This window comes from Lipotes vexillifer, unplaced genomic scaffold (assembly GCF_000442215.2).
Source record: "Lipotes vexillifer unplaced genomic scaffold, Lipotes_vexillifer_v1.1 scaffold153, whole genome shotgun sequence".
NCBI classification, from domain to species: Eukaryota; Metazoa; Chordata; class Mammalia; order Artiodactyla; family Lipotidae; genus Lipotes; species Lipotes vexillifer.
This window is the reverse complement of record NW_006774670.1, coordinates 4,468,719-4,488,928: the sequence shown is the minus strand read 5'-3', so window position 1 is coordinate 4,488,928 and position 20,210 is coordinate 4,468,719. Positions and strand designations below refer to the sequence as shown.

At 39.9% G+C, this 20,210-nt stretch overlaps 1 protein-coding gene across 2 annotated transcripts; it reads left to right on the top strand.

Annotated features, from left to right (window-relative positions):
* The first annotated feature begins 9,186 nt into the window (after nucleotides 1-9,186).
* Nucleotides 9,187-18,962, top strand: TLR10 (toll like receptor 10). 2 transcript variants are annotated; one of them, XM_007449407.1, is made up of 2 exons: nucleotides 9,187-9,255; nucleotides 15,888-18,962. In XM_007449407.1, exon 2 carries the CDS (start codon nucleotides 15,976-15,978, stop codon nucleotides 18,409-18,411), a length of 2,436 nt encoding a protein of 811 aa, XP_007449469.1. In that variant the 5' UTR covers nucleotides 9,187-9,255; nucleotides 15,888-15,975; the 3' UTR covers nucleotides 18,412-18,962. The 2 variants fall into 2 exon arrangements, with proteins under 2 accessions (XP_007449469.1, XP_007449470.1); XM_007449408.1 differs by lacking the exon at nucleotides 9,187-9,255 and adding an exon at nucleotides 14,591-14,731 and having other exon boundaries at nucleotides 15,888-18,640.
* The last annotated feature ends 1,248 nt before the right edge of the window (nucleotides 18,963-20,210 follow it).

The window sequence follows — 20,210 nt, the reverse complement described above, 5'->3', positions numbered from 1 at the left end:
TAATTAATTAACTAAAAAAGAAAAAAACATTGCAGATTGGGCACATAAGCAAGCTCTGATTCGCAGCGTCTGGGTTTTAATGCTAACTCCATTACTTATATATGAATGACATTGGATAATTTAACTTTCTAAGCCTAAATTCATTATTTGTAAAATGTACCCTTAGAGTAGCTAGCTAAGACCTTTAGATTTCCAGGTATGAATTAAAGACTGTTTACAATACATCCCCCAAAGGGCAAAGTGCACATGGCCAACTTTCCAAGTGGTTCTTTTGAAGCCCCTTTTCCTAGGATTGAGGTAAGAGGGAGTTCACAATACACCAAAAACCCTCTCCGAAATCCTCTTCTAATCCTTAATTTCTCTCAGACTTTCCAATCTTTTTTATTGGCTAGAAGTCAGCAAAGGTTGCAGTTATCTAGTCTCACACTTCACTGCAGGGTGCTTGACAACATTGAAATTAAAATAGTTCCATTTTTATCAGCTTGTTATATTAACAAGACTGCAAGGGAATGGGCATTTAATTTGGAATATATATGTATACATATGTGTGTGTGTGTGTGTGTGTGTGTATGTGTATATATATATATATATATATATATATATTCATGATCTCTGACCTGTAATTCCACTTCTAGAAATCCATCCTAAGGAAATAAGTTGAAATGTGGACAAATATTTCTTTACAAATAGGTTAATTGCAGAGTCATTGTTAACTGAAAAATTTGAAGCACTTCTAATTTCCAACAATGGAAGGATGTGCTGGGCTCATTTAGTGATGTATTTTACAATTATTAAAAGTAGTATAGGGCTTCCCTGGTGGCGCAGTGGTTGAGAGTCCGCCTGCCGATGCAGGGGACGCGAGTTCGTGCCCCGGTCCGGAAAGATCCCACATGCCGCGGAGCGGCTGGGCCCGTGAGCCATGGCCGCTGAGCCTCTACGTCCAGAGCCTGTGCTCCGCAACGGGAGAGGCCACAACAGTGAGAGACCTGCATACTGCAAAAAAAAAAAAAAAAAAGTAGTATGTACAGTTAAGATGGTGAATTTTGTGTTATGTGTTTTTTACCACAAACTAAAAAAAGGTATAGGAAGTCTTTCTTTATTAACATAAGAGAATGCTTATATTACAGTATAAATGAAAAATATAGGATGCAAAATTGTATGCACAGGATGGTTTCAATATGTTAAAAATATGCAGAGAAAAAAGTCTAGATGAAAATATACAAAAACATTATCACCACTTGCCTGTGCTTGTTGCTTGCTTTTGCTTTTACATTTTTCTGTACTTAAAATTTTTATAACCAACAAAGAAAGGAAATGGGGTTTAGGAGAACAAAACTAGGTCTCCATTAGAGGTGAAAGCAGCAGAGAATAAAAGTTATGAAGCTGGGTTCTGCAGATAAGCATTCTGGAATTAAATCCTGGCTCAATTTCTCTATAACTCTGTGTCCTTGGATGAATTCCTTAACCTCTTCCAGCCTCCTTTTCCTCATCTGTAAAATGGCATAATAACCATACCTCTCTTATAGGATTGTTAAGAAACCAGATGTATAATGTGTGGAAAGTCAGGGTCTGGCTACTCACTCTAGGGCTGGAGGTGCACAGTGGGTAGGAGGAACACTCCTGAGACAGGCTACCCCAGCCTGGATTCTGCCTCTTGCACCTCCTTCTAGTGACCCTGAGTGGTTACGTAATTCCTCTCTGCTTTGTTACCTGGATGTAAAATAGGAATAGTAATACCTGTCTCATACTGTTGTTAGGAGCATTAGATGAGTTAATATATGTAATGTCAAAGAACAGTGGCTGGCACAAAGCAGAAGTTCAATAAATGCTATCTCTTATAATGATGTCATTATTGTTGCAATTATTGTTATCTTCATTATCTTATGCCACCAAATGTGGAACTGGAGCTGAGCTGCTGATCATGTTCAGTCTAGATTGTCCTGGGCTTTCTAAGATTAAAGAAAATCATAAAAGGGACAGAATTTGACTACAAAAAAGCCCCCCTGGAAACAGCTCTATGTTAACAAACAAGCAAATGAATAAGCAAACAAATAAAAACCACTAAAAATGACAAATGGGGGAATAATAAATTGGGAAGTAAACCGGTAGCTAATATCACAGATAAAATTCTCTTTTCCTTTGTTATAGAAACAATTAATAAGATAAAACAGAAAAGCACTAAGATCCCAACTGATATACTGACAATGAGCTGGACAGCTCCAAACAGGATCCAGTTAGAAAAGAAACACATGAAAAACTTCAACCTCATTAGTGCAACATGATTGTCGCCAAAGTTTCTAGTTGTGGGATTACCCCTTCCTTTTATTCTCAATTAAACAATTTGAGTCCCCAGCCTCTGTGGTGATAGGAAATCTGTCCCTCCTGAAGGTTTCAGAGGCGTGCTGAACTTCCTGGCTACCTCGCATGCTCTCTCTCTGGACTGTTTTCTTCCTGTGTCTCCACGACACTTTGGACCAGCACATCCCTGCCTTCCTTGGCTGTTCCTGAGCTCTCTGATGGACTTCATCCTCATACTAGGACACAGTCACTTCTTGAATTCCCCAGGTTAACACCTACACACAAGTGGATGACTACCCTTAATAAAAATCCATTATCAAAGTTAATCAACAAGGTCCCAGGCACCGTACCTTTGAGAGTCAGGGGACAGGAGTGCTGCATGTTGATGATGTGGTCACATCAGGCCCATGAGGATGTTCACCTCTCTTTCAAAACAACTTGAAGATACAGGGACTTCTTAGAACTTTTAAATATGATAGTCCCCTTCCCCAAATAAATTGAAACATTGGAAAATACACTAAGGGAATTTCTAAGGAATTAGAACAAAAAGATAAATTGCGAATGCAAGAGAAAAATATAAGAAATAAGAGCTAAATCCGGGGGCTTCCCTGGTGGCGCAGTGGTTAAGAATCCACCTGCCAATGCAGGGGACACGGGTTCAAGCCCTGGTCCGGGAAGATCCCACATGCTGCAGAGCAGCTAATCCTGTGCGCCACAACTACTGAGCCTGTGCTCTAGAGCCCGCGAGCCACAACTACTGAGCCCGCATGCCACAACTACTGAGCTCGCATGCCTAGAGCCTGTGCTCCACAACAAGAGAAGCCACCGCAATGAGAAGCCCATGCACCACAACGAAGAGTAGCCCCTGCTCACCACAACTAAAGAAAGCCCGCACGCAGCAGCAAAGACCCAACGCAGCCAAAAATAAAATAAAATAAATTTTTTTTAAAAAAGAGTTAAATCAGGGAGGTCGACATCCATCTAATGGGTGTTCCAGAAAGAGAAAATGGAGGGGAAGACATTATCCAAGAAATAAAATTGAGAAATTCCATGGGAGGACCTGCATCTCCAAACCGCGCCCAGCAAAATGAAAGGAATAAGGCACTTTCCCTTGAAATTTTTGAACACCAAGGACAAGATTCTAAAAACTTCCATAGAAAGAAAGAATGAGAGGGCAGGTAGGACTGGGGGTGAGGGAGGGAGAGATGGAGAGGAGGGGAGGGAGGGAGTGGGGGAAGAGAGAGAAAGAGAGAAAGGGAGGAAGCATGTACAAAGAAACAGAAAACAAAATGGCATTGCACTTCTCAATACAATACTATAAGCTAGAAAATAGAAAAATCTCCAAAATTACGTGAGAAAATTATTTGCAACTTAGAAATTTAGATCCAGCCAAATAATCAACCAAATATGAGGCAGGACATTTACATTCTTGCTCCAAATTAACCGTGAAAGCACTCTTTCTTAGGAAACTATGGGAAGATGTGTTCCACTACAACAGGTGAAAATCAGGAAAGAAGATGCCACGCATTCCAGGAAACAGACAATCTAATAAATCTAACAGAGGAGAGAGAGGCAAGGACGTTGCAGAATGGCAGCAACTACAAGTCAGACTTAAGTGTAATCGTGGAGTCGTAATCACAGTATACAATGTAGTTTTCAGCTGTGCCCCAATATTTACATACCACAAGAATGTAAACACTGAACATGATTTAACCAAAAGTAAGAGATAACTTTTTTAAAGAGTTAACCATGGAGTTAGAGAAATGATTTCCTTTCTTTTCTTTTTTTGGCTAGATATAGATGATACCAGAGGCAGTGGTGTGCTGGTAAATGTTTAACAACAGATTCTCCAAAAGCAATTCCAGAAAATTAACAAAACAAAGTCCTGATTTATAGTTTTTGCCAATTTCATGGTATAAATACTCTCAGTGTGGTCATTTTCAAGGTACCAATATGATGTCACTAAAGGTGGGGTTGGAAGGAGATGTACCAGCAATATACCACTGTGTATATTTCCACCATACAGATACTACAGATGTAAATAACTTCAAGAGCATAATAATAGTAAATATATAGTAAAATAATTAGGAAGTGATGGGTTTTGAGTACTTATTACTTTTGTTTTTAATATAGTTTACTTAATTGCAAGTATATACAATTTAATTAAAAAAAATTTTTTTATTATATTTTAAATTTATTTTTGGCTGCGTTGGGTCTTCGTTGCTGCGCGCGGGCTTTCTCTAGTTGCGGAGAGCAGGGGCTACTCTTTGTTGTGGTGCACAGGCTTCTCATTCTGGTGGTTTCTCTTGTTGCAGAGCACGGGCTCTAGGCACGCGGGCGTCAGTAGTTGTGGCATGTGGGCTCAGTATTTGTGGCTAGCAGGCTCTAGAGCACAGGCTCAGTAGTTGTGGCGCACAGGCTTAGTTGCTCTGCAGCATGTGGGATCTTCCCGGACCAGGGCTCGAACCTGTGTCTGCTGCATTGGCAGGAGGATTCTTAACTACTGCACCACCAGGGAAGTCCACCAAATTCTTGAAAATTAAAAATTGGCTCTCATGAGCTGGAGTAAGCCGGCTCTAGCAGTCCAGTGGATGTTTTGGAACATATCTTAGTAAGCATGATTCAGTGTGTACTTTTTTCGTATTCAGCCAAAACAGTGGCATGTGGTTTGGATGCAAACAAGGAACTCCAGGGAGAGTCCTACACTGACATGTTTTATAGGACGTTTATTATTGGGTTGGCCAAAAAGTTAGTTAGGGTTTAACATGGAAAACATGAACGAACTTTTTGGCCAGTCAATACATCATTGAATTTCTCCATAACTTTGTCTAAGATAAAGGGCCAAGCAACTCACCAATAAAGCTATAATAATAATTAGCACCTGAATGAGAAATCTAGACTTTCCTCTTTCCTTCTCTACTGTGCTCCTTTGCCACTCCCTTCTTTGACCTATATATTTTATTTTCTCCCTTCTTTTGGTTTCTCTTCTTTCCTGTCCCTTGCCTTCCATCCTCATTTCCTCCATTTTGTTGTCCTCCATTCTTTCTCCCAGCTCTTTGATTTTTCCTTTTTAAATCTGCTGTCCTTCTGGCTTTCCCAAACCTTCCATTTTTCTCTCTTTTCCTCTTTAATATTTCTTTAGTCTTTGCTTATCCTCTCTCTTCTCTCCCCATTCCAAAATATCTATCTATATACCTATATAGATTTTTTTTCCCTTTCTTGCCCCTAAAGCCTTTGGGATAATTTCTGAGGACACAGGTCCTGATAGATGTTTCTAGAACAGGATCATCTGCAGAGTGAACAGGGTCAGATGAGAAAGGGAGAAGGAGCTGGAATCAGGGACATGAGGAAATGAGCAATAGCAATATTTGGCATTACCGGGAAATATTTTGTGGTGAATTAGAGTTCCAGTTTGTTGGTTAATTGTAGGATGGCCATTTATTAACTTAAGACTCTAGCCCTATCTGTTCAACATGGTAGCCACTAGCCATGTGTGACTACTGAGTCCTTAAAATGTGGCAAATCTGAATTGAAATGTGCTGTAAGTGTAAAATACACATCATATTTCTAAGACATTCTATGAGAAAAGAACGTAAACTATTTTGTTAGTAGTTATTTTTTCTGTTACATACGAACATTTTGATATAATGGAATAAATAAAATATATAATCAAAATTAATTTCACCAATTTCTTTTTGTCATTTTAAACATGTTTACTAGATAATTTAAAGTTACTTGTGTGACTTGCATTCTTTCTATATTCTATTGGACAATGCTGCTATAGTCCTTGGTAATAAAGTACCAAATCTCTGCAAAATTATTAGGTTTCCACTGCTTATTTGTTTGAACTAAAACTTTCTCCCCTCCTTATACTCACTGAGTATAGTAAATGAATGATAAATGATTTGAATTTCCTAACCACGTGAGAATTTTATTCGCTTATATTTGTTTTTTAGAAATTCAGAAAAAACTTCTGTCACTATTTTCTCTTACTGATACTTATAACTAAACTAGAGGAGCTCTACCCAAATAACATATGTTTCATACTAGACTATGTGCTAGACTGCAAGAGCTTTATCTTTAAAATAAACCTCCATCCACTTGAGGTAACCCAAAGCTCTCTGTTGGTTGCAAATTTTATATGAAGGCAGAAATACGGCAGGTAGAAGTCTAAAATCAGGGGAAGGCATAAGGGAAGAAATGTATGTGAGTGACTGAACGACTGAGTATGTGGAGGGGGGGGGCGGCGAGGTGGAGGGATATCAGGGCAGATATCTCTGAAGCCCAGAGTAAGAGGAGAGGGGGAAAAAAGGAAGGAAAACAGAGAAATTTTTTTTTTTTTTCTTTTGCGGTACGCGGGCCTCTCACTGTTGTGGGCTGTCCCGTTGCGGAGCACAGACTCCGGACGCGCAGGCTCAGCGGCCATGGCTCACGGGCCCAGCCGCTCCGCTGCATGTGGCATCTTCCCGGACCAGGGCACGAACCCGTGTCCCCTGCATCGGAGAAAGACTTTTGAAGGGAATAAAAAAAAATCCTAGGGCTTCCCTGGTGGTGCAGTGGTTGAGAGTCCGCCTGCCGATGCAGGGGCAAGATAGAGTGATGAATGCAAAGGAATGCTGTTGCGGGTGTTTAAAAAAAAAAAAAAAAAAAAAAATTCCTAGCCAAAGATATCAGCACATATGGTTCTGAGCATACTGTTCTTACTGCTAATTGCAAATAAAGATTTAAAGATTTTAGAAATTCCAGGTGAAGGCAGAGGAAATAGTATACAAACTCTTAGGTACCTGAAGTAGTGAATATTGTGGGCTTTGGAGCCAGATAGACTCAGTTTTATTTATTTTTTAAAAAATATTTATTTATTTGGCTGCATTGGGTCTTAGTTGTGGCATGTGGGATCTTTAGTTGCGGCATGCAGGATACCTTAGTTGTGGCATGCAAACTCCTAGTTGCATCATGTGAGATCTAGTTCCCTGACCAGGGATCGAACCCAGGCTCCCTGCATTGCGAGCACGGAGTCTTAGCCCCTGGACCACCAGGGAAGTCCCTAGACTCAGTTTTAAATCTTGACTCCATCTCTTACCAGATGATGGCCTTGGGCAAGTTTCTTATTCTGACTGAACCAGATTCATCATCTGTCAAATGGGAATCATATATATGTTCTATGTCCTTTGTAGTGAGGATTAGCCAATATCTTATTTGGCTAATCCTTTCTGCACTTAGGAAGAATGCAAGCTATAGTGATCACAACGATGATGGTGATGATGACACAGAATACTACTCTCTAACTTGGCTTGACTTGTTTCTGGAAATTAAAAATAAGTAAAGAAAATTCCCCATTCACTGAGAGTGTAGAATGTTTAAAAATGTTGGGCTATGAGAAAGGGAAGAATATGTCTTTGGACATGAAAAACCCCAAGTGATTATATTTTCTTGAGAGGGCTGTATAGAATATGTGTACCGATCAGAGTCGTTTGAGAATTTCTGAGATGAAAGAAATTTTAGAGCTTATCCAACAAGCTAACAACACTCTCTCCAATATTTCCGATGGGCATGCATCCAGCACCTGACTTCATGTATATGTGAATGTAGACATGTTTATATATGTTTAGGTGGGCAGAAGAGCAGACTGTTTTTTGTTTTTCTTTATAGTTATTCATTGTATGATTTTATCCCTACAATATATGCAGAAATACATACATTTTTACTAAAGAACCTCAACATAATTGTGAAAAAAATTTTGTGTGAAGGACCCCCCCCAATTTTACATTTACATAAACCTATTATAATTATCCATTTAAAAATTGACCATCACCCACCTGTGGACAAATCCATTTGGAAATTTTCATCTTCCTTAGTGATCTCCAGCAGTGTCATCTGAACCTAAAGTCAAGTATAAATAAAACCTCAAAAAGTGTTGCTTTGAAAAAATTGATCTGTTCTCTGCAGTCTACATTAAAAAATGTCATGCTTGTTTTACCGCTTCGTTTCAAGACAAGGCCTCTAATTAACCCCTTCCCACTCTCTTCCAGTCAGATTGCTGAAATTTTGGAGCCACCATTCCTATTTCTTCTTATTATCACTTGGCCTTACCACCCAATTTGATGGGCGGCATGACTGATTTGAACCTTGAAGTAAAGCACCATCAAAGTGCTCTAAGATGCTGTGGGAAACAGTATGGCAGTTCTGCAAAAATTTAAACGTAGAATTGCCATATGATCCAGCAATTCCACTTCTAGGTATCTACCCAAAAGAACTGAAAGCAGGGACTTGAACAGATATTTGTACACGTCCATGTCCATAGAAACATTATTCAAAATGGTCAAAAGGTGAAAACAACCCAAATATCCATTGATGGATGAATGGATAAACAAAAATGTGGTACATACATACAACAGAATATTATTCAGCCTTAAGAAGGGAAGGAAGGAAACTGTGATACATACTACAACATGGAAGAACCTTGAACACATTATGCTAAATGAAATAAGCCAGTCACAAAAGGACAAATATTGTGTGATTCCACTTATCTGAGGTACCTAGAGTAGGCAAATTTATAGAGACAGAAAGTAGAATAGTAGTTACCAGGGACTGAAGAGAGGGAGAAGTGGGAGTTACTGCTTAATGGATATAGAGTTTCAGTGAGAGACGATGAAAAGGTTCTGGAGATGGGTGACGCTGATGGGTGAACAACTATGTGAATGTACTTAATGCCACTGAACTGTACACTTGAAATGGTTAATTTTATATTATGTGTATTTTACTGCAATTCTTTAAAAAGTGATCTAAGATTGTATGAACTCATGCAACATGTATGCAGTAGAGGGCAGTATGCAGTAGAGGGCAAAGGAGCGTAAGCTTCACAGAAAAGCTTGATTCAATCGCTCCTCCAGCCAATTCTAGTCCTGTCTATGAATCATCCACACCTGCAGCTCTGACGGAGACGCTGCAAGCCTGAGGGTAAGAACTCTTTCGTTTTGTTTGCTGTAACACTCATGAAAATGAAATAAGGGCTGCATGGGTCTTTTCTAAACAAAATGGGAGGAAAGTAGATGTGTTCAGATTTTCAGATTTTTCAGACTTATCAGTAAATGGGAGGAAAGTAGCCTTGTTCAGATTTTCAGTATTTGTTATTTTGCCTATACTAATCTAAATGTTAATGATTAGTGAGTGACCTTGGGCTTACTATTGATCACTGTTGATCTGAGGAATTGTCTTGCAGGTGCTTGAGAGTTTGGGTTTCCTTTTGCTGGTTTCTGGAAATTTATGACACCTAGCAGAGTATAGATAGCTTCGGAGAGAGGCACATAAGGTGGGAAGAGAGGAAGAGGCCACAGTGGCAATTAGTCCTGGCAACAGAATTAGCCTCGGTAATCACACCCTAAGCTCTTTCATTTCAGAGTTTGAAATGTCTTCCATTTGGGTTCCAAAGGAACCAGATAGGTCTGGGTTCAAATTCATGCTCTACTGCTTATTCACTGGCTCACCTTGGGCAAGTTACTTAACCTCTGAGTTTTAGCTCCTCCATTTGTAAAATGGGGATAAAAGTATCCATCATTTTGTTGGGTTGTTGAGAGGATTGAACAAGATAATGAACATATGGAAAGCATTTAGCTCCGTGCCAGGCAAACAGGAAACATTCATAAAATGTCAATCTTTCTTACTCTTATGCTGTAAAGATTATTCAACATTCGATGGGTTTTTAACCCCTTCTCCATTTTTTTTTTCATCATTGGGAAAAGAGAAATTAGATGTTTAAGTATTCTTTGACAAGCCACCAATAATCATTTCATGGTGTCTTTTGACTTGGACTTTTAAATCATAAACTATTAAAGAAAGTCATTGTTTTTCACCTGCTTTCAGCACCCAGTAACAGTAGCATGACTATGATAGTAACATATTTATTGACTGCATCTTTCATCAAAAGTTTGTCCTACTTTTAAAAATGTTTAAATGAAATGCCATAATTTATATGCATTGCCTGAGAGAGAGGACCTTTTTATTTTATTATATTAAGAGAAGTTCAGAAAGAGTTCCTCTCACTTCTTTAGAATAAGTTTCAGATGAGGTTGTGGTATTGAGCAGAGAGAAGAGTAAAACATGGGTAAAACATGAAAGCTATGACATCTCAACTCAGGGGATTCCAGATAAAGCAACTGGGTTGCTTTAGCTCCTAGACATAGCATTTTTCAAGGGCCATAGCTCCTAGACATAGCATTTTTCAAGGGCCATAGCTCCTAGACATAGGAGCAACTTAAAGTAAGTCGCTATGAAGTACTCTGTGAGATAATCATGTTCAAAACACCTCATCTTCTTAATGACTAAAACTGCCAATGTCCTACCAAGCCACACTGGAACCTGAGACAAGAGGAAAAATCAGTAATACTAACCGTGTCTTTATGAAAAAATTTGATATTTTGTTCATTATGGATTTTATATTAATTTTAAAATATTTTATTAAAATACTACTTATCTTGATTACTGAGTTTCTTGGTGCCTCTTAAAATATGTGCCTGAAATCACCCTAGTTTTGGTCCTGATAACTGCTACCATTTGTGATATGCTAGGTGTGATACCAAGTGGTTTATATACATTATGTTTTATGCCTTAGTGATCAATTCCTGTCACTAAACTCATTCTCTGATTATCATGCACTGCATCATAACAGGGATTCATAACTCCAATTAATTCATCTGATACATATTTTTGAGAGCATATTATGTACCACATTGTGCTAAGGAATAAAAAATTGAGATAATTCATTTACTCATATATACATTAATGTATTTACTGAGCACATGCAATGTACCAGGCACTATTCTCTGTGTTGGGAATACAGAGATGAACCAGATTGTCGGACCCCTTCTCTCATGGGTGTGAGCGGTGGGGAAGTAATCAACAAACAAATAAATGAACAAAAGTTTCAGATAGTGGTAAGTGCTCTGTTTTGTAGAGAAATAAAATAGGATGAAGGGAATGAACACCAAGTTAATCTAGACGGCCTTTTTTCCCATTTAAAAACAATTATTTATTTTGTTTATTTATTTTTGGCTGCGTCGGGTCTTCATTGCTGCATGCGGGCTTTCTCTAGTTACGGCGAGCGGGGTCTACCCTTCGTTGTGGTGTGCAGGCTTCTCATTGCAGTGTCTTCTCTTATTGCAGAGCACGGGCTCTAGGCCTGTGGGCTTCAGTAGTCGTGGCTCGCGAGCTCTAGAGTGCAGGCTCAGTAGCTGTGGCTTACGGGCTTAGTTGCTCCGCAGCATGTGGGATATTCCCGGACCAGGGCTCGAACCTGTGTCCCCTGAACTGGCAGGCGGATTCTTAACCACTGCACTACCAGGGAAGCCCAAAATGGCCTCTTTAGATTAGGTGGTCAAATCAGGTTCCTTAGAGGAGATAAACTTTAAGCCAAGACCTAAATGATAAGAAAGATCCAGCCAAGGAAGGATGAGAGAAGAGTATCCTAAGCTGAGGGAAAAGCTAGGGTAAAGGCCCTGAGGTTGGGGCAAGCGTGATGTGGCCAAGGAGCAAAGAGAGGGGCAGTATGATTGGAGTGCAGAGGGTCAAGAGAAGAGTTATATGAAACAAGATCCCAGAAGGAAGCAAGACCAGCTCCTGGGAGATGTTATAATCCAGTATTGGGAGTTTGGATTTCATTCTAAGTGTGATAGTACATTAGGTAGGACATAGGCAGGGTGCTGTAACAAGTGACCCCAAAATACAGTGGCTTCAACAAGACAGTCCTCAACATAATGTCTCAATCCATGTCAATCCTTGTAGGTAACTGACCTAAAACCTAAGTTGGGTGGCACTTGCAGACTTATTCACTGGATTCCTTGAACTGTGTATAAGGAAACGTTAAAGACTCAGTATGACGTAGTGAGCTATAATTTCATTGATTAATGTATTATAGTGTATTTTGAAAACAGATTTATCTTGACTCACCCTAGAGAGACAAGATAGCAGAGTGGCTAAGAGCCCAGGCTCTGCACTCACCATGGGTTAAGGTGTGACCGTGAGGCAGTTACAGGGCCTCTCTGAGAGCCACCTTCTCTACCTGTAAAGGCTGAACAGTGATAGCACCTACCTTACAAGGTGGTGGTTGTAGGAATCAATCTACAGAAAGCCAGTGAACGGTAGTTGTTATCCAAAAAGATATCAGGTGGCCACTGCCTCATTTGCATGAGAGTCAATATGGCGTGGAGATGCTACCAGACATGCTAAATAAATGTGTAGGTTCATCAAACAGAACAATTACTCAGGTCATCTTAAATGTGGTTATGGATTAAAATTATGGTATTGGCAACTAATTTATTTTGCTGGATTCCCAAAATCTGGAAAATAACCACGGACATAAAGTTATATCAGAGAGTCTTTTTTTTTTTTTCCGGTATGTGGGCCTCTCACTGTTGTGGCCTCTCCCGCCCCTGGAGCACAGGCTCCGGACGCGCAGGCTCAGCCGCCACGGCTCACGGGCCCAGCCGCTCCGCAGCATGTGGGATCCGCCGGGACCAGGGCACGAATCCGTGTCCCCTGCATCAGCAGGCGGACTCTCAACCACTGCGCCACCAGGGAAGCCCGAGACTCTTTTTTTATATTGGTATTTGTTCTTATTTTGATCATTGGATGGTATATTAAATGTTACAGAAAAAGGAGATGACCAAGAAAGGGCTGCATGGGATGGACTGGAGGAAACAAACATGGAGGGACTATCTCAGTGGAAAAGTGAAAGGTCAGTTCTGGGCCCGCCCCTCCTCAGCCCCACCCCCAACCAGTGTCTTTCATGGTCCTCTTCCACTGAGGGCACAATGGACAAGGAACATCAAAAATCAACATTCTCTCTTCACACTCACGTCACAGGATGCTTGACATGACATTTCTGTTTCCCTTTTCCTATTTTCTATGAAACAATTTTATAAAGTATTTTCATTTGTAAATTACCTTAGGAAATATCAACATGTTTTCTAGAATTTCTTCACTTCAACAAGAACAACCACAACAATAAAACCAGACAGGTTCTAGAGAAAGAAAAATCCAGATGAGAGCGGGTAATATTCCAGGTATCCTTTTGTGTTAGCTCTGCCCGTTTTTCTCCCCACCATCCCTGCATGGGTGCATACACACACACACACACACACACAACACACACACGCACACAGCTTCTCATAACAACGGGACAGCATGAACAGTACAGAGAAGTCTCACTACACTGTGAGTTTGCCTCTTGTTCCTCCTGCTTGTCTATGGGAGTGACCAGTCTGAGGGAGACTGAGGGTCAATGCATATTAAACACATGAAAGTCGAAGCAGGAAAACTCTCACCACTGCTAGTTACCTTCCCTTGTGTTTTCAGAGTTCCTGGTGTGGGAGGACGTAAAGTTGAAGAATTTACTAATTTAATAGTAGAATCTAACCACTTCTCACCACATCCCTCTCTACCTTCTTTCTTGCATGAATTATTCCATAGTGTCCCAGGGCTCTTCCCTGCCAGGCTTGTGCCCTTCCAGTCATTTCCAACAGACAAGCAGAGGACTCATTAAGATGTACGTCAGAATCTGCCACTCCTCTACTCTGCATCCTGTACTGGTTTCTTATTTCAGTCAGAGGAAAATCCCCAATCCTTACAAGGTCTGACGTCTTCAATCCACCTCCCCCAATTCCACAAGTCATTCCTCACATTTTCCAAACATGTCCCCCGCCCCCCTTCAGGTCTCTGAACTTGTACCTGCTCTCTCTCTCCAGAATACTCTATCCCTAGACAACAAGTGGCTCACTTCCTCACTCCCTTTAGATCTTTGCATGAAGGTCCTGTGAGGCCTTTTCAGACCATCCTGTACAAAATATCACTCCCCAGTCACCCTCAGGTCCCCTCATTTAGTTACTTTCTTTCTAGCCCTGATCACCACCTAACAGATAAATTTATTATTTTGTGTATAGTCTCTCCTTTCTTACCCCTCGCTAGAATATAAGCTGAGTCAGAAGAGAAATTCTATCTGTTCTATTCACTGTTATATCCTCAGTGGCTAGAAAAAGTGCCTGGCAGAGTAGGTACTCAATAAATATCTTGAATAATAATATGAAATTCTTAGTTCTCCAACCACCTCTGTTCTGTGTCTAATCAAACACTTGAAGTCTGATTCTTCTCTCAAAATCCTCAGCATTCTGCATCCATGAGTTTCTTCAACTATAAAATGTGGGTAATAATACTTCTCTCCCAGAGTTTTGTGATGGATAAGTGAGATAATATACGTGAAGGGTTTAGTATATCTCTCAGCACATCAAAACGCTTCAAGAAATGGAAATTGTTTCTATCATTATCACTATTTGGCAGTGATCCAGATTGCTTTTGCCACCAACCTGAAGACATATGGAGGCACAAGGACAGGAACCATTCTGTTTATTTCCGTGTTTTGGACTTTCTATACACATGGCTAAGTGTTATTGAAAGTCAGATATTCACTCAAGAGACTCTCTATGTTCACAAATACAAAGTTGAAAAACAACTTCATGGCATTAATTCAGGGGCCCACAGCATTCAGTGATGAAGAATTACTTTCACTGAGAACTTACGTCCACACAAAAACCTGTACACAGATATTTATAGCAGCTTTATTCATAATTGCTAAAACATGGAAGCAACCAAGATGTCCTTCAGTAGGTGAATGGATAAACTGGGGTACATCCAGACAATGAAATATTATTCAGTGCTAAAAAGAAATGAACGATCAAGCCATGCAAAGACATGGAAGAAACCTAAGTGCATATTACTATGGGAAAGGAGCCAATCTGAAAAAAGAACATACTGTATGATTCCAACTACATGTCATTCTAGAAAAGGCAAAACTATGGAGACAATAAAAAGACAAGTGGTTGCCAGCGGTTGTGGGGTGGGCAGAGGATGAATTGGCATAGATGACTTTTAGGGAAATGAAAATACTCTGTATGATACCATAATGATGGCTACACATCATCATGTATCCACAATGTATCCAAACCCTTAGAATGTACAACACCAAGAGTGAATGATAGCATAAACTATGGACTTTGCATGATTATAAGGTGTCAACGTAGGTCCATCAATTGTTAACAGATGCACCACTCCGGTGGGTGTGTTGATAATGGGGGAGACTGTGTATGTGTGGAGGCAGGAGGGATATGGAAAATCTCTGTACCTTCCTTTCAATTTTGCTGTGAATCTTAAACTTCTCTAAAAATATCTTAATTTTTTAAAATTTCTTTTCATTTTCTTAAAGCTTTCAGGCTATCAAAAGGGGATGTGGCAGGGGGTGTTGAATATGACCGAGCAACGCAGTTCCTAATTTGAACTGGGTGAGAGGAACTTCTGCCAACTATTATATATCTATCTCCCTTCTGGGAATCCTGACTTGCCTCAGTGATGGGGGTGTGACACAGTACCTGGCTTGGAAATCTATAAGCCAAGCTCTGAGATCAAGTCAAAGACTCAATAAATGGGTTGGAACCCTAATCCAAATTCTTGGTGAATACAGTCAGATGTTGGCATTAAAAAAAAAAAAAATTCTACAGGGTTTAACAAATCACATAACCACTTAACATTATATGTTGTCTTTCCAGGATTTGAACTCATCTTCCTCATTCCTATGAGGTGATGTGTGAAAAAAGTCATCTGAGGTGAACCAGTGATAAAATCCTCAGAATTACAATGAAACATATCAGAAGCATTTACGTATTTTGTAGTATTGTTACGTCAGTGCATAGTGGGGCTTCAAAGCTGCCAGAAGAAACAGAATTGACTACCAACTGCTCAAACACATCTTTAAGAAAGGTTCCTGAAGACTTGACCCCAACCACAACCATACTGGATTTGTCCTACAACCTCCTTTTTCAACTCCAGCGTTCAGATTTTCATTCCTTCTCTAAACTGAAAGTTTTGATTCTATGCCATAACAGAATCCAAGAGCTGGATATCAAGACCTTTGAATTCAACAAGGAGTTAAGATATTTAGATGTGTCTTACAACAGACTGAAGAGTGTAACTTGGTTCTCACTGGCAGGTCTCAGACATTTAGATCTGTCCTTCAATGACTTTGACACCGTGCCTACCTGCGAGGAGACTGGCAACATGTCACACCTGGAAATCCTAGGTTTGAGTGGGGCAAAAATACAAAAATCAGATTTCCAGAAAATTGCTCATTTGCATCTAAATACTGTCTTCTTAGGATTGAGAACTCTTTCTCATTATGAAGAAGGTAGCCTGCCCATCTTAAACACAACAAAACTTCACATTGTTTTACCAATGAACACAAATTTCTGGGTTCTTTTGCGTGATGGAATGAAGACTTCAAAAATATTAGAAATTACGAATATAGATGGCAAAAGCCAATTTGCAAGTCATGAAGCTCAGCAAAATCTTATTTTAGAGAATGCCAAGACATCCATTCTGTTCCTTAATAAAGTTGATTTACTCTGGGATGATCTTCTGCTTATCTTCCAATTTGTTTGGCATACGTCAGTAGAATACTTCCAGATTCAACATGTGACTTTTGGAGGTAAGGTTTATCTTGACCACAATTCATTTGACTACTCAAATACTGTAATGAGAACTATAAAATTGGAGAATGTACATTTCAGAATTTTTAATATCCCACAGGAGAGAGTCTACTTGCTTTTTACCAAAATGGATATAGAAAACCTGACAATATCAGATGCGCAAATGCCTCACATGCTGTTCCCTATATATCCTACAAGATTCCAATATTTAAATTTTGCTAACAATATCTTAACAGATGACGTGTTTAAAAAATCTATCCAAATGCCTCATTTGAAAACTCTCATTTTGAAGGACAATAAATTGGAGACACTTTCCTTAGTGAGTTGCTTTGCCGGCAACACATCCTTGAGGCACTTAGATCTGAGCGAAAATCTGTTACAACATGAAAATGATGAAAATTGCTTGTGGCCAGAAACCTTGATCACCATGAACTTGTCATCCAACAAATTTGCTGATTCTGTTTTCAGGTGCTTGCCCAGAAATATTCAAATACTTGACTTGAATAATAACAAAATTCAAACTGTCCCTAAAGACATTATTCACCTGACATCCTTGCGAGAGTTAAATCTTGCATTTAATTTTCTAACTGAACTTCCTGGGTGCAGTCATTTCAGAAGACTCTCAGTTCTGAACGTTGAAATGAACTTAATTCTCAGCCCATCTCTGGAGTTTTTCCAGAGCTGCCAGGAAGTTAAGACTCTAAATGTAGGAAGAAATCCATTCCGATGTACTTGTGAATTAAGAGATTTTATTCAGCTTGAAAAATACTCAGAGGGCATGATGGTTGGGTGGTCAGATTCATACATCTGTGAATACCCTTTGAATTTAAAGGGGACTCAGTTAAAGGATGTTCATCTTCCTGAAATATCTTGCAACACAGCTTTGTTGATTGTCACCATTGTGGTTATCATGCTAGTTCTGGGGACGGCTGTGGCCTTCTGCTGCCTCCACTTTGATCTGCCCTGGTATCTCAGGATGCTAGGTCAATGGACACAGACATGGCACAGGGTTAGGAAGACCACCCAAGAACAGCTCAAGAGAAATATCCAATTCCATGTGTTTATTTCATACAGTGAACATGATTCTGCCTGGGTGAAGTATGAATTGATTCCCAATATAGAGAAAGAAGATAGTTCTGTCCTGATTTGCCTTCATGAGGGAAACTCTGACCCTGGCAAGAGCATTACTGAAGATACCATAAACTGCATTGAGAAAAGTTATAAGTCCATCTTTGTTTTGTCTCCCAACTTTGTCCAGACGGAGTGGTGCCATTATGAACTCTACTTTGCCCGTCACGATCTCTTCCGTGAAAGTTCTGATTACATAATTCTTATCCTACTGGAACCCATTCCGCTCTACTGTATTCCTACCAGGTATCCTAAGCTGAAAACTCTCATGGAAAAGAAAGCATACTTGGAATGGCCCAAGGATAGGCGTAAGTGTGGCCTTTTTTGGGCAAACCTTCGAGCTGCTATTCGTGTTAATTTATTAGAAACCAGAGAGATGTGTGAACTGCAGACATTCACAGAACTGAATGAAGAGTCTCGAGGTTCTGCAATCTCTCTGATAAGAGCAGACTGCCTATAGAGTCCCACCCACCCCTAGGGAAATTGGGACCTGAATATACTGTTAGGATATAAATTGATACAACCTTTATGATGGCAATTTGGCAATACCTATTAAAATGAAAAACTATCATTCCTTCATGTCAGTTCCCTGAAGGAGCTCTAAGAATGTATCCTATAGAAAGGCAATTTGCAAAGGTTTATGTAAAGAAGGTATTCATCCTGGCATTGTTTGTAATCATGAAAAATTTAAAACAGCTCAAATGTCCACAAAATAAGGATTGATCTAACAAGTTATAGTACATTAATGTAAGAGAATATCACACAGCCATTAAAAAATGAGGTAGCTCTATATTTTCTGGTATGGAGAAAGTTATATTTTGGTTTATACATTGAAATAGGAGTCTAAAGGAATATATACCTGTACATTGGTGTAGTAACAGCGGTCAGGGTCTGGAAGTTTGGATTACAGGGAGCATTTGGTTTCTATGTTGTATATTTCTGTAATGTTGGAGTTGCTTAGAATGAATCTACACTTCTTTTGCAAGCAGAGAAAACAATAAAGATAATGTTAAAAGCCTACACATCCTACTCATTTTGTTTGATCGTCCCTGCTAGCCTCACAGTTCATTGAAAGAAAACAAGCTCTCTTGAATTTTGCAAAATTATATTTCAGAAACAAACAAACATGTTCCTTCCCTGTTGCCTCACCCACATGATAAAGGAAGGAAATGCCTTTAAGATCTGACGCCAATCGCCACTTGCACCCTTGCAACCTATCATTGAACCCTATCAAATTATTGGCCCTTTCCCAGAACACTCATCTCCTTTCATGCCCCCAGACTCTAGAACTTGGCATCATGTCTGCCTGTGATACCTTTCCTGACTTAGTTCGTTTAGGAAATCTTACATATCCTTCAGGTGCAATCCAAATGTCGACTCTTCTTTGAAACTTTCCTCATTTTCTTCCCCCAAGCATGATGTTCTTCTATTCTCTACAACACTTGGGACATATTTTCATCACCAAACTGATTCTATATCTTTAAAAAACATCCCTTTCTTACTCTTCTATGAGCTCCTCAAAGGTGAGGACAGACTTCCCTCTGCCCTTGTATCACCGGCAGTTTGCTCAGTCCATGGTTCAGAAAAGATGCTCCTTGAATGTTTATGGAATGGACATTGGGTTAGCTAGAGGAACTTAGTAGGGACTCAACTGGCTTCAGGATAGAGAGTGGAATTTGAAGGCAAATTCTGAGAAGCTGAAGAGGAAGAGCAGGAATAGGTGAAAGGAAGAGAAGACTGAGAACCCAGAAATGACGGATTCCTGAGTACAGCTTGAATCAGGTGAATTTGCCAATATTTGGCTGTTCTTGACTTACAAAAATATCCATTTCAGCTCATTCAAGCTAATAAAATCAATCTCCTAAGCAGGCTAAAATTGGGCTCTGCATCTACTGTATTTCCTTATAGTTTGTGGTCGTATGAATTCCTCACACTAGTAGCCATCAAAAAAAGTGGACTCAAGAAGGTCAGCCTGAGAGTGTAGGGAGAAGGCTGGTGTCAATCTAGAAGCCAGGTTGTACTTCCATTTGGCCGATGGCCAGTCTGCTCTGAGGAGCTCGAGTTCAGCAGCCCTGAGGCTGAGTGTCTCTCTTCTTCCTTCCTGGTGAGCCTTGGTCTGTCTGGTAGAAGGGGAAGCCCGAGGAAACCTCAGTGGAGAGATGGCAGAGGATTAGGACACCTCTCCTACCAGGCTCCCAGCAGCTGGGCTGCTGATAATAGTGTGATTCACGGCTTCGGAAAGAGTCAGACAGACACTGT

Bases quoted from the DNA above. Each gene is read 5' to 3' on its own strand.
- TLR10 (XM_007449407.1), top strand. From the start codon at position 15,976: ATGAAACATATCAGAAGCATTTACGTATTTTGTAGTATTGTTACGTCA.